Raw genomic sequence first — 14714 nt, 5'->3', positions numbered from 1 at the left:
CTTTGTTTGTATGTGGTGCTGAGGATCGAACCCGGGCCGCACGCATGCCAGGCGAGCGCGCTACCGCTTGAGCCACATCCCCAGCCCCATTGTAATGGTATTTTAATTGTTCTTACTTACTTGGAGTTGCTCAGCAAGGGAGTCTTATCCCTTTGGATGGAAATATAGCCATATTCCTGACCACCCACACTTCACCTAGGGTTAAGATTGCTGAGTTGATTCCTAGGGTAGTGACTACAGAACTGTCTCTTTCTCATGACCCTTGAGCCTTCTAACAGAAAACGGGAAGAATTCTGTTTTAAGGCAGTCCTTCACCCCTACCACCCTCCTAGTAAAAATAAAATACATGAGCTACTTATGGAATGAAGTGGTCAGAGAATGACTTACTGGTTGCCTTTTCTTTCTTAGAACTTGTTCCATCTGTTGTCATAGGCCCTGGAGTAGATGCTTTAGTTTAGAACTTGCTAGTTAAGAGTATAGTGAATTTATTATGTGAAAGGCTTTTTCTTTGACCTTACTAACTGTTCCTGAAATCATCTTTGGTGATGACTTTTCCAGTGAGGCCAGGGCTTCAGTTATAGCAGTATTCTCCTAGAGTCAGAGGAAGCTTAAGCGGGGATAAGTTTTCATGTGTGAAGAGAAGCCTGAGAAATGTTTGTTCCCAGGATGTTAGTCCAGGTCTATCTAGGTAGTTGAATGTGAAGATTTGGCCTTGGGTGTGTTTAGTCTTTTCAGGGTGGCTGCTTGGGAATATGCTGTAGAAGGAAAACTGGTAGTTTGTTTCCTGTCAGTCTGCTATCAGGCTTAGAAATATTTATTGTCTCTCCTGAGGTAAATGACAAGGGGCCTTTAGCCTAGAAGAGAGTATAATGGGTTCAAGAGTTGATAAAATTAGGCAGTTTAGAAATAAATTGGAAGTTAACAGTATGTACCTTGTATCATACTACACAGTTCTAGTAAACCCAACACTGTGTTTCTGAGTAGGACACCAAACTGAGTGTAGTTGCCATCTATAAAAGATGGGGGAGGTAGTGTGAATATTTCTAATTCTTTAATCATTTCTAGGTCTGTCATATATAATTATGTGCAACTCTACAAATGGGTCTATAGATACTTTAGGTGTGTGTATGTATTTGAGCTACAGATTTTCATTCAACAAATATTTATCTGCTACTTTCTTGGACTATTGTGCCAGAATAGAAGAATCTTTGAGTCATCCATCCTATAATATTGGTATTTCCAAGCTTTTTTGGATGTTGTCAGAGTCTGAGAGCACATTCTGTTTTTTTTTAACATAATAGAAAATTAGTTTAAAGAAAACAAACTATTTTGGGGGGTGGGGAGTGGGAGAGAATTTTAATACATTCACCAAATTAAATGAAAGGACAAGAACATACTGTAGACACAACTTACGACAACTTGAATCATCAACAAAACGTGAGGTAGACTGACTAGTGAAATTCACCAAATTTTGGTTAAAATTTTACAGTAATAATGTAACACAGGTACCCCTTTTTCTAAAAGTCACAAAAAGCATTTGCATAAATTACAGCCAAACCAAATTGACAACTACAATTCTAATCTTTAGTTTACATTTAGTATTAACCTGTGTGAAGTGTCATACATACATGCCATAGTTTTTAGCAGGTGTGTAGGTGAGTTATTGTGTGGGCCTAGTGAATCCATTCACTCCACACTAGTGTTTTAAAGGGTGGAAAAGCATAAACTGAACACATACACTAACAAATCATGGTGTCCTGTGCTTGTGCAATTTTCTCCTTAGAGATGACCTAACATTCTCTAAAGAATTAAGAGTGATAAAGTGATTTAAGAGGCTTTCAAAAAAAAAAAAAAAGAAGAAAAATTAGGCAGGTCAACTTAAATTTCTCCACTATCGAGTTGATGTGTTGGACTTTATTCTGGCATTTCTCTTCCACAGAGTTGAGTAGTAGTTCTGAACTCATAATAATTTGAATTTTTAGAGTGCAGCCCTAACATGGAGTACCTGCATCTAAAGAAACTTAAAAAAACCTTGAGACCATGAAATCATACATAAAACCAGAACAAACACTGAGAGGCCATCTGCCCCAGGTAAAATTAGAACTACTTCAAGTATTTTATTTGCCCTATAGTAAATGTTATTGGAATATTGCACAAACAGTGGGTTTTTTGATATCATCTGCATCAGGCCCTTTCAACAAAACAGGAAAAAGTGAAATACATTCATATCTACACCAAGTTGCTTTAGAACGTACCTCTTTGCTAAAAATTCTGCTATACTAAGTTTTTAAAGCATATATAATAAGGCAGGTCTTCTTTGAAGGACAAAAAGGGGATTAAAAGGAATTGTTCATTTCAAAATACATTTAAAGCATTAAAAGTAGCTATATTAAAACCAAGAGATCTGCAAGCCATTTTCAATCTAATACATTCCATCTTTCCACTAGCTGTAAACTCCTTGTTATCACAAGATAAAACACTATTTGTTCTAAGTAAATGCAGGCTTCGTAGGCCCCTCTCAGTAGTTTCAGGTCACTAGACAGATTCAAGTAACAAAGGCCATTTTAAGTGGGGATAAAGTGATACATGTGGGCAAATCAAAAAATCTCAAAGAGATTGTTTAATGATGAGAACCGGAGTAATATAAGTATAAACTTCAAATAGACTATTCTAGAATATTTCCTAGAATCTGCTCTTCATTAAAATATTTGGTGAGAAATCCTACTGTTTATATTGGTCAGACATCATGTACTGATTTTGAGTCAAAAACTCCTGGCATCTTTTTTACTCCTCACAAATATGTCAGTGGTATAATTAAGTAAAATAGTTCTCTCTTTCCATGGTTCTATTTCCCATTCCAGCACTTTCTGTGTTGTCCGTGTAAGGCAGCTAATATTGTTTTTTTTTTTTTTTTTTTTTAAGGAAGCTGTGCTTGAGTTTGGGGGGCGAAACGGGGGGCACGACTGGTTCTACTCCACAGCAGAGCCTCAGCTTGACATTTAGGTTTGCCTAGTGCTAGCTGCTTATTTTCAATCAAAACAGGGTGGGTACAGGTTAACTCCTAAAAGCTGCTTAATTGGCCCAACTGCTTAATCAGGTTCTTAAACGAGATTAATCACTATTCCATATTCTCTTAGACATGGTGTGCTTTAAGACTGGAAACTTTTAAAGAATGGGAAAAGCAAAGGAATTAAGCTAGGAGACTCTTCATAAATGTACACAATGCCTGCTCTGCATTTACTGATTTGTTTGTTCACTTTAAATAGTAAACTCTTAACTCCTGTGGAAATTTTGCCAAAAGTTTCAATACATAAAAGATTATAAATCTTAAACTAACACTGCACAGAAAAAGACAAAACTACTACTTTTTTTAAATACAAATAACTTCTACATTCTATCATTTCAGACCCCTGAGTAATACTGTACCAAAGTACAGATCTGAAGAGAAACTGAGGGTTCAGGCCTCAAATGTTAATCTTCAATTATTTCCACACCAATGGTGTATCTCATGTAACACATTCAAGCAAGCTAATGCTGACAGTTTTTCCCCCAATGCAGTATAGTAGAAAAAAACCAATGCAAACTCCATGTTTGTTCTCCAAAGTCTATCCTCCTCAGGCTCCCACAGGCAGACCACATCTTAAGTAATTGCATAATTGCCTACAGTGGAGTTCGCCTGAATGTAGGGTCCTGTAATTAGAACTGAAGGAGAGTGATGTCCCCAAAGACTTGGTTAGATTTGGGGAGTTCTTTGGAGAATAGACAAATATGTTGCACTTTGCTCCACAGTGATTGTACTTTAAAGAAAAAAAAAAATCCCTCAATAATTGTTTCTGTCCCACCCCAGCTAGGCATCCCTTTGCAATTTTTGGTCTCTTCCAAAGCTCATACATGACGTCCAGTAAGAAAGTAAAGAGGCTTGTCATCGTTGCTGTTGGCAGTTTGAAACTCATCCCGGAGGCGGAATTGCCACTCGTCCTCTAGCTCTAAGCGGACAATTGTTTGGCGTAAGGAGCTTCTATCTTGGCAGATGACACACAGAGTAGCACCTTCAGGGAAAAGGCAAAAATGTATCTTAGGCTCTTGGATTGAACTAATAACCTTACTATTTCTCTTTGATGTATTCCCAAAACTTCTTAGAACGAAATCTATAGGTAAGTAGCATATCAGGATTGTTCAGGTTTTTATTCTAAGTAGATTTGCAAATTAAAAAGTTGAGATTGTAAAGTGAGAATTCACTGAACTGTAGTAACCAGTGCTATCTGTGTGTCTTGTGTGTCCTCTAGAATAGGGTTTCTCAACCATAGCACTTTTGGACTGGATAATTCTTTGTTTTGGGGGACTAGTCTGTGCTTTTTAAAATGTGAAGCAGCATCCCTGGCTTCTGCCCACCATATGCCAGCAGCATTTCCCAGTGTGGCAACGAAAAAAAAAATATCTTCAGACAATATCAAATGTCTTCTGAAAGTCACATCCCAACTTCCCAGTTTAGAACTACATATGTACACAAATAAGTGGAGTTTTCTTTATTCTTATGCCACACACCGTTTTCTGAACCTTTTTTTTCCACTGACCTCAAAAGCCATCATGCCAGGATTTGTGATGCTTAACCTGCAGTTTGTTCTTAGGTATGCATCGTAGAGTTAAATTTGCCTATTAAAATTATCTTTAGTTTCTGTACCAGAATCATAACTAAGGGTTTATGTCAGAGGATGCAGTTATACACATTTATTGCAGCTGGGGTCTGACCCAAGCAATGTTATGTTCAGATTACTATAAACATGGGTAGACTCATTAACATAAGTTGTTTAACTATTTAATTAAGGAGGAGCATTATGTATTCTTAAATTACTTCCAAAAATTAACAGTGGCAAAACTGTATTTAATGTTGTCACAACTCTGTTCACCTGCATTTAGTCATAAATAACAATGATTTGATGATCTTTTTTCCCCAGTGGCTCTGGTTTAAAATCAAGATAACCAGATAACCAAGTATCCAAATTATTGGCCAAAATCAGTGTTAAAATATGCATTAAAGAAAGAAAAAGAAAAAAAAACCTGAATTTTTTCCTAGTGGGAACCAGTGACATTCATATTCAAGATACTTAATTTGATTTACCTTTTAAAAACTTAAATTTCTTAAGAAGATCAGCACCTACAAAAGAGTCACAGAGGTACAAAAGGAGTCCACTGAAAAACACCCCTTCACAGTTGACATTGCTGGAATGGGGTCTGGAGCTGATGTAGCATATGGCCACCTGAAAGCAACAAGCAGAAATAGCATGGGGATTTCAAAAGCAAGCAAATCACCTGCATTTTAGTTGAATGAGTTAGTGCCTTCCTCTTTTTTTCAGTAAGACAAAGAAGCTGAATTTTTTTCAGTGTTAGGAGTGGTGGTTATTTATGCTATTCATCTCCTTTTTAGTATACCGAGTTTTAACCTGTTTAAAATGTCTCCCATTTTTCATAATAAAGGTCTGTTGTGACAGAGATTTAATATTAATTTCATTTTAGGAGAAAAACTCCATAAAAAGAATATAAAATTTTAAAAAGGACTATCTTTCATTTTTTAAAAAGTATATTTAGGAAAGAGAATGTTTAGGTTACTTGAGAATAAAAATAATTTTAATTAATTAGCTTTTCATCTAGACAAAATTTTCAGTTGGGTAGGATTTTAAAACAGCATGAGGGCAGGGCTTTTGTATGTCAATGGTGGAGCACTTGCCCAGCATGCACAAGGATCTAGGTTCAATCCCCAGGAGGTGCAGACTGCATGAATTTAAAATTTTAGCTCTATAAAGCTTGCAGATGCAGAATGTATACTTCCCTGTGATTTTTGTGAAGTTATAAAGTAGTTGGGAGTAGAACTGTGGAATGGCTAATGTGTGGGCCAGTCAGCTTGCGTTCACATTCTGGCTTCTCTATTTAGTGGCTGTATGGCACTGGGAAAATGTATTTTGCCACACCTTAGTGTTACTCATGTAAATTACAGTATTGTGGAGTAGATTCATTTATATTGAGAAAAATGTTACCTGATTCATAAGGCATTTGTGAGTTAAATTAATGTAAACCACTTAGCATTCAGTAAATGTTAGTTGCTGTTAGTAGAAGAGTAGTATTGAGGTTATCTAATACTGAGTGCTTTGGACTCTGGGATAGTGGAATTGGAAGACCTGGGGTACACACATAATTTATATAGATAACATCAAGAGTATTATTATATCAAATGGTTCTTAAGGTACTTTCTCTGAACATTGCAGTATTATGGAATGGATTCATGTAATTATAATAGTGTCTAATAAATGTCAAGTCAGGTGGGAGCTAGAAATTGCTTCTGCCCAATGTCATTGAGGTAGGTAGGATTCTTTTTTATTTTATTTATTTATTTTTTTGAGGTAGGATTCTTATAGGACATCTGAGCTAAGCTATGATTGGTCACTGGCTCATTCTGTAAAGGTGAAATAGGGATGAGGAGGGACAGTTGCCATTACCTCATATGTGAGCCTTTGCAGAGTACGTTATAGACTTCCTTTTGTCACTATTTAAGTTTTCAAACCAAATTAAATGGGAAAGAAATGGATGTAGGTAAGCACAGTACTAGCCACCCCCACCTTTACCTCCTGTCCAATGTTAAGGTAGCAGTCAATGGCCAGCACAGGACTCTTAAAGTTATGGATGGCTTTGGGGAAGAGTTTATATGCAGCATGCTGAAGGAACTTCTCCAGGAGAAACTGCGCAGGGGCTGCCAGTAACGTGTGTTCACTGTCGGGTGCACAGACATACTGAAGGGGCAAGATGGGAGCTAAACTCTCCGACACCTGAAATCAAGAGCCAAGGTAATCATAGGAAATGTTGTGTCTGTTACTAGATGAAATGTCCAAGGACACATTGTATTGCATCCTAATATTTCCAGATACTATTCCCCCATATTCAAGAGGGTTATGTTACAAGGCCCTCAATCGATGCCTGAAATCCTAGATGGTATCAAATTCTGTGTACACTGTTTTCTTTTATACATAATTACCTGTAGTAAAGTTCAATTTAAAAATTAGAAATTAATGGGCTGGGGTTGTGGCTCAGCGATGGAGCACTTGCCTAGCATGTGCAAGGTCCTGGGTTCGATCCTCAGTACCACATAAAAAATAAAGATAATGTGTCTAACTACAACTAAAAAAATATTTTTTTTAAAAAAGAGGTTAACAGCAATAATGCAGTGGGACAGTTCAGTAGTGTACTTACTGTAATAAAGCTTATGTGCTCTCTTGACAATCAAGACAGATACTAATATTTTCAAGCCATGGTTGACCGTGGGTAACTAAAATTGCAGATAATGGGGCATGACTGCATTATCAATAGCACAGTGACATGCTAAATTCAAATATTATGACAGTCATTTTTGGTCCTGAATTTTTCCCTCTTTTGGAAATAGTATAATAGTATTTAAAATAAGTTATACACAGTAAGAGCAAGCTTGTTGTAAGTAAGCTTTTTTGAAATGTACTACATTTAACAAGTACATTGTACAGTTCAATAGGAAGCCATTTCTAATGCTGCTAGATGCATGTGGTTTGAATCCTATCCCACTGCCCCCTCCGCCCCACAAAAAAGGCCAAGAGGTTTCTAAGATCCACTGGACAGTTCACATGCTGTAAGTGATCAGGTGTTAGTAAATCTCTTAGAAAAAAGTAGGCTCATGGAATTCACTCTTTACGTTAAATTCACTCTTATTTTGATCTGTATTACTATGTAAAAATAAATCTGGGAAAGGATCAGACTTGCATCTTGATTTAAATTTCTCTCTCATGTTAATTACCTAGGAATACCAAAATGTAAAGTTTGCCATTTTGAAACTAAAACTTTGATGAAAACTTTCTTAAATCTAAAGAAAAATAATTATATTGTTAAAACTTTTGTTTTGGCTCTAGGTGAATCCCTAGATAACATCAAGAACTCCCTTGGGGGCTGGGGTCATAGCTAACAGTGGTAGAGCACTTGCCTGGCATGTGTGAGGCACTGAGTTCAATCCTCAGCACCACATAAAAATAAATAAAGATATTGTGTCCACTCAGAACTAAAAAACCTAAAAAAAACTTTAAAAAGAAAGAACTCCCTTGGTTTACTTTACTTTCTACTAACGTGGAAAGTGCTTAATGCCAGTATCTAATAACAAATATATCAGAAAGAATTATGTTTATTTTCAACAGAATCAAGCTTGCAAATCTTACCATGATCTTTGGTTTAATGATAAAGTCCCTTTGCCCGCCAACCTGAACATGTTTCTTCATGAGGCTGAAGTTATTAAAGCGACAGATGAGCAGGCCACTACTGTTTGTTCTCAGGTTAAAGTCAACATCTTCACAGAAATACCTAGATCATAATCACAATGATAGGTAGATTTCTTTGCTTGTCACATCGTCACCCATGCCAACTATACACAGAGAAATTATGGCAGATGTTAGGGAGAGCGCAAAACAATTGTCCTTGCCCTTATGGAGCTGGTCCTCATAGCACTGACCCATGAAAACTCCTAATTTGAGCATCACAGCCATTGGAGGAGGAAATGAAATTATTTTTGTTAAATATGCTACAGGGTTTTAGGTATTCCTGTGCAGAAGCAGTAGTTTATATTTTGTATACTCTGGGTTCAAACAAGACAAAGCATCTGCCAAATTGAAAACAAGGAAGTGGAAGCAGTAGTTAAATTCTAATGGCTACAATGTCAAGGGTTGACATGGGAGGGGCTTTATGGTTCCTGGCATTTTTTTTTTTTTTTTTTGTCCCTAGATACTGGGAATATGCAAATTTCTTTTTTTTTTTAATTTTTTTTATTGGTTGTTCAAAACATTATAAAGCTCTTGACATATCATATTTCATACATTAGATTCAAGTTGGTTATGAACTCCCAATTTTACCCCAAATACAGATTGCAGAATCACATCGGTTACACATCCACATTTTTACATAATGCCCTATTAGTAACTGTTGTATTCTGCTACCTTTCCTATCCTCTACCATCCCCCCTCCCTCCCCTCCCATCTTCTCTCTCTACCCCATCCACTGTAATTCATAGTCTTTCTCTGATTTTCCAGGAATATGGACATAATTTATTCAGGAGGCAAGGCCAGGGCTAGCCTGCCTTATACTCATCTGCTACCTTTTCCTTATAGGATCCAGATCTCTGGGTTTTACTAACATTTTTGGGAAGGAATTTTCTTGTGAGTTCTGAGGATAAGGATTTTAGTCTTACAAACAGTTTTTGTGCCTATTTTAGTTCTCGTTGGATAATAACATGGCTAAAGTATGTTTTCTAAGTATTTTGCACTCTAACATCTAAGGATCTAGGTGGTTCAAAGGGTGATGAAGGGGCTTACAATCCAAGACAGATGAAGGAATAAAAACATTGCTGAGGCTGGAACTGGGCATAAACAATCATTAGATGCCAAGAGTACTTGCATCCATGAGGCCTGACCTACCTGTTGAAGTCATACTGCACATTCTGAGTCAAGTCTATGTTGAGAAGAATGAAATCATGCACATGGCACCTAGAGAATGGGGCCTTGAGACTCTGAGAAGTCAGCTTGCTGCTCCATTTCTGTATACCCAGGATTGCGTAGTGGATGATTTTTGGTGTGGCTTCAATATGCTGCAAGACACTCTTCAAGGACACATTCTTACTGGACACTCCTGCTTCCATGGACTGGCTATAAAATGTTAGTTTATATAAAATGTCAATAAATTTATTACTGAAGAGAGGACCATTTATGAAGGACCAACACTGCTGTGCAATAATAATACTGTAATGGTCATAATGAGCCAACTTGCTTTGTATTAGCCTAGAATAGAGAACAGTGTTTAAGCTCAGTGTTGACACTGCCTGTCACTAGGAAGTTGTAGAGCCTGTCTTTTAGGGGCCAGGATTTATCACACGATGAAGACGGGAAGGAATCCAGCTATGTTTGAAAGTAAATGAACAGTAGTTACCAAAGAAAGCCAGAAGTTAAAAGCATGAAAGTATGCTCTGGTAATAGAGGAACATGTGAAAAATTCATTGGTTTCACATCCGCAATGGAAACAAGGACTGAAAAATCACAGTTCTTGAGCTGGAAAGGACGTAGAGGTCATCTGGCACAATATTTTGAGTGGGGACACCACTGAACTCATGGGGTTGTTTATTGTGTAGGATTTTAGAATGTTTAGCATTCCCTGGTCCTTATGAACCCCCAATGACTGCCTCCTAACATCATGACATCCTCAAATGCCCCATAGGAGGGCAGCAGTGTTCTTGGACAACAACAACAACTGATTTTGGCCCTGCCATAATTTTACAGGTGAAGGACTTGAGAGATTCAATGACTTTTCTTCTTCACCCACATCGTTGAGAAATAGCTGGGACTATAAAAGCAGGTCTCCTGATTCAGAAGCCAGCAGTGTTTCTAGATAAATGATAAGTTTTTAACAGATTGATAGTTGACCAACACTGTGATGCAGAAATAGTCTAGGAATTTAATGGCATACTGAATGTCTAAATAAAAAAAATCCTTTAAGTCATCTCAAAATGTACTCGTGAGGGTGTTGACCTTGCTCTCTGGAAAGCTGTAACTCTGTTTTTTACTCTATATGTAACTGCAGCCAAGAAAAATTATCTTCTTTGTTAGCATTGTGTTGTACTCCCCTAGAACTGCTTGGAAGAATCACTACCTGGTCTGCTCCTGAACACTGTGAATGTTCCATAGGACACACGAATCATCCATCACAACGATGAAAGGCCAGACACACTGGCGTTTAACTCCCAGCTCCTCCAGGCGGTTCCTCTCCAGTTCTAGGTTGTGATATGACAGCTCCTTAATGAGGAATCTAGCAGCACCTGGAAGGCAGCATAACCAATGTATACACACCCTTCACTGAAGCCCCTCCAGCACTTCCCCATTCTTCACATGCACCTGGCAGAGCCACCCAAATGCTCAGAGCAGTGGTTCTCTTAAGAGTCATTAGGGAAGTCAGTTTCAAATGTAGATTCCTAAGACCCATCTCTGCAGATTTGCTTAAATTTGGTAAAGGATCAGAGACCAGAGATAATCTTTGAAGATGCATGAACTATACTTTGAGGAGTATTGAGGAATCCAGTTTCCCTGGGATGCTTTTTAATTAGTTCCTCATAGAATGTTAGGCTTAGAAGTATCCACTCATATGTCCTGCACTAGGGAGTAGCCAGGGCTGTGACTAATGGCAGTGCTACTTGCATTGATGAGTCTTTTGCTTTAGATACCTTTAGGGAGTTGCCAGCAGCGTCTCTCTGAAGACGACTCTGGAATTTTGTACCCTTCCCTCAGATGTACTTTTTGCAAGAGGTAGTATGGTATAATAAAGAAACAGATTAGAGTCAAGCTCTTGCTTTGATTCCACCATGTTCTAGCCTGTGACACTGAACAAGTTAATTCCACTCAATCTTGGCTTCCCTTTCTGGAACAGGTAACAATGACAAGATAGTGTCTAGCAAACTGTAAGTATTCAGTATTAGCAATTATTTAAAATGGTGATCATCAGGAAATAGCCAAACTTAAGCCACCTTAAAATGAAAATGTGATAATAAAACAAAAGAACGTTATTCAACTGATGGAGGAACCCAGGACAGTTTGGATAATAATTGGAATTTGGGAAAGCCTACTAAGAGCATATGTGTAATAGTTAGCATTCTAAACACAGAGCCATATACAAAAAGCCCATTAGTAACAACATTGTAGTGAAAGACTGAAGATCTTTGCTCCAAGATCAGGAACAAGGATGCCTACTTTCACCACTTATGTTTTTTTTTCCCCCCCAGAGCAGTTTACTACTTCCTTATACGCATAGCTAATTTTTACAGTGTTACTTAACAAAAGATTGGCATTTATATCAAAAAAGATGTTGGTTTTATTCGTTCCTGTTTATGCCATGCAATCTTTCAATGAGTTCCAATGCTGTAAGAAAAATGCTTACTACTTAGTTTTATACATAACAATGATGAGAACAGACTGATCTTTTCTCCTGAAAATTTCTTGATAAATGCTACTTAACCTAAGATTATGAAAAGGAATCTTTTTTGAGATTTAAATACAAATCCTTAAAAATTTTACCACTTTTATTTAAACATAGTATGGAAGTCCTGGCCAGAACAATTAGGCCAGAAAAAGAAAAGTTATTCAAATTGGAGATGAATAAAAACCACCTCCCAGAAAACATATCTTATATGAAGAAAATACTTAAAATTCCACAGAAAACCCTGTTAGACCAATAAGCAATGTTGCAGATACTCCAAATCCGTTACATTTCTGCACACCAGAAATAACCAGTCTGAAGGTCATGGTATGATTATCTGACTGTATACCAAAAATTGCATGAGTGCTGTGCAATTGAAAGCCACCAAGGCTTGCCACTGTTGCCGGGACTTGCAGGGTGCCCGTGAAGGAGTTAACTGACACTCCAGGGGCCATTACATCTCAGCAACAAAGAGAACATGTCACCACCTATTAAGTTTGTACAAGAGTTGGGTGGGATGAAGCCTGGGTGGACAGGAGCCAAAGCCTGAGGAATTCTAATATTTTCAACATTTTTTATTTCACTGTATTGTCTTCTGAGTTGACTGTGGTCAGATACCTGCCCCCCCCCCCCCATTATTTGATATTGATATCCAGTTTTATGTTTTTAAAATGTTTATTTGGATTTATTCTTGATTTTTTTTTCTAATTTTTTTACTCTGTCCTTTTGGGAGAGACTCAGAATTTATGAGTATGAAGTTTGAATCCTGAATCTTTGAGCCTTGATATCCTTTCTTCTGCTTGATCTAGTCTAATGGTGACACTTGATTACATTTGAATTACTAGTTTTTGTTTTTTTTATTTCTAAGGTTTCTATTTGTTTCTTTTTCAGAGTATCGAAGTATTCTTTCACTTCCTGTTTTTTTCTTCCCTTTATTCTTCTTTTAATTCATTGACTGCTTTGATCATCAGCTTTTAAAATTCTTTGTCCAGCACTTCGTCTTCAATATCTCTGGGTTCAATTACTGGGAAGTTAAAAACCTTTGGAAGGATCTTATTACCTTGTTTTCTGTGTTTCTTTGTTGAGATTTGTGTATCTGCTGGGTTTGATACCTCTTCAACTGTAGAAGTATTTTAGTGAGCTGCTTTCTCTTTGCTTTGTGCCCTGGGCTGCTGGTGTATCTCAGCATCAAAGCCCACCATGGGTTCAGAGTGATATGACCACTTCCCAACACCATTTCGAGAGGAGATGATAATCACTAGACATTTGCAAGCAGACCATATACTAACAAGGTTTATAAGGCATTGAAATGTTCTCTCCAACTCCACTAATTTAAAAATAGAAAAGAAGACAAATACTCTAGTCAGAAAATTTTGGTATTAAAGGAAATAAAATAGACACTAAATCATAAAGGGTATGAAAATAATAAGGAAAGAAATGGGGGAAACGAAAGATACAAAAGAAAAAGTGAGGAGAAAGGGAAAAAAAGGAGAAAGTAAAAAATTATAAAAAGAAATCAAAAATAAATCCATTTTGTTAAAATGGCCATATTAGTAAAAGGGATCCACAGATTCAATGCAATCCCCAACAAAATTCCAATGACATTCTTCATAAAACTAGGAGGAAAATCCTAAAATTCATATAGAAGAACAAAAGGCCCAGAATAGCTAAAGCAGTTCTGAGCAAAAGCAGTTCTGAGCAAAAGAAGTAATGCTGGAGATACCACAGTACCCCATTTCAGATTATATTACTTTCAGAGCCATAGTAACAAAAGCAGAATGGTACTGGCATCAAAATAGATACGTAGACCAATGGAACAGAAGACACAGACAATTCCACACACCTAACAGTCACCGATTCTTGACAAAGATGCTACAAATGTTTATTAAAGACAACCTTTTCAAATAAATTGTGGCAGGAAAACTGGATATCTGTATGTAGAAAAATGAAACTAGACCACTGTAAATGCACAAAAGTCATCTCAAATGGATTCAAGACCTAGGTGTAAGAACAAAATTTTTACAAGCCAAAGTGGCAGGTTTCATTGGTGTAGGCGATGATTTTTTTAGATAGGATCCCAAAGGTACAGAAGACAAAAGTAAACCTCACTACAGTTGGAATGACTGTTATCAAAAAGACAAGATGCCGCAGGATGCAGAGAATGAGGAAATCTTATACACTATTGGGAAATGTCAACTCATACGGCCATTTTGAAAAACAGCACAGAGATTCCTTTAAAAACTAAAAACTTCTAAATGATCCTGCAATCCCAATATTGGTATGAAATCATATCAAAGAGATATCTGCACTCCCATGTTTATTATAGCACTATTTACCACAGCTAAGATATAAAATCAACCTAGATGCCCATCAGTGGACGAATGGATAAAGTAAGTGTGGTATATGTACACACAATGGAAGATTATTCCACCATAAAAAAGAACGAAGTTGCCATTTGCAGAAACATGGGAAGAACTGGAGAGCGTTATGGGAGGTGAAATAAGCCACAGAAAGAGAAATACCCATGTTCTTACTCTTATGAAAACTAAAAAGCTGATCTCTTAGAAGAATGGAGTGCAGTGTGCTTGCTAGAGACTGGGAAGTGTAGCCAGGAGGAAGGGATGGGGAAAAGCCCAATGAAGAGCACAAACACATGGAAAAGAGGGATTAGTTCTGGTTTTCTGTATAGCACAGAAGGT

At 37.3% G+C, this 14714-nt stretch overlaps 2 protein-coding genes across 7 annotated transcripts in view; one reads left to right on the top strand and one right to left on the bottom strand.

The window, feature by feature from the left end:
- The window catches only part of Esco1 (establishment of sister chromatid cohesion N-acetyltransferase 1), a 95613-nt gene that overhangs the window by 77296 nt on the left and 3603 nt on the right, over window positions 1-14714 (top strand). The window lies entirely within an intron of this gene.
- The window catches only part of Greb1l (GREB1 like retinoic acid receptor coactivator), a 264690-nt gene continuing 251313 nt past the window's right edge, over window positions 1338-14714 (bottom strand). For all 6 annotated transcript variants that reach the window (XM_046438512.2, XM_046438513.2, XM_046438514.2 and 3 more), the window contains 6 exons: window positions 10699-10864; window positions 9474-9701; window positions 8226-8367; window positions 6618-6818; window positions 5120-5258; window positions 1338-4049 (listed from right to left, as the gene is read on the bottom strand). In XM_046438512.2, the coding sequence (XP_046294468.1) occupies window positions 3886-4049; window positions 5120-5258; window positions 6618-6818; window positions 8226-8367; window positions 9474-9701; window positions 10699-10864 (1040 nt within the window). In that variant the 3' untranslated portion in view covers window positions 1338-3885. The remainder of the gene's footprint in view (window positions 4050-5119; window positions 5259-6617; window positions 6819-8225; window positions 8368-9473; window positions 9702-10698; window positions 10865-14714) is intronic.

This window comes from Marmota monax, unplaced genomic scaffold (genome assembly GCF_021218885.2).
Source record: "Marmota monax isolate L192 unplaced genomic scaffold, Marmota_monax_Labrador192_F-V1.1 WCK01_AAM20220418_F8-fsc00232, whole genome shotgun sequence".
NCBI lineage: Eukaryota > Metazoa > Chordata > Mammalia > Rodentia > Sciuridae > Marmota > Marmota monax.
Note: the sequence above shows the minus strand (reverse complement) of the source record. Positions and strands in the feature narration are given on the sequence as shown.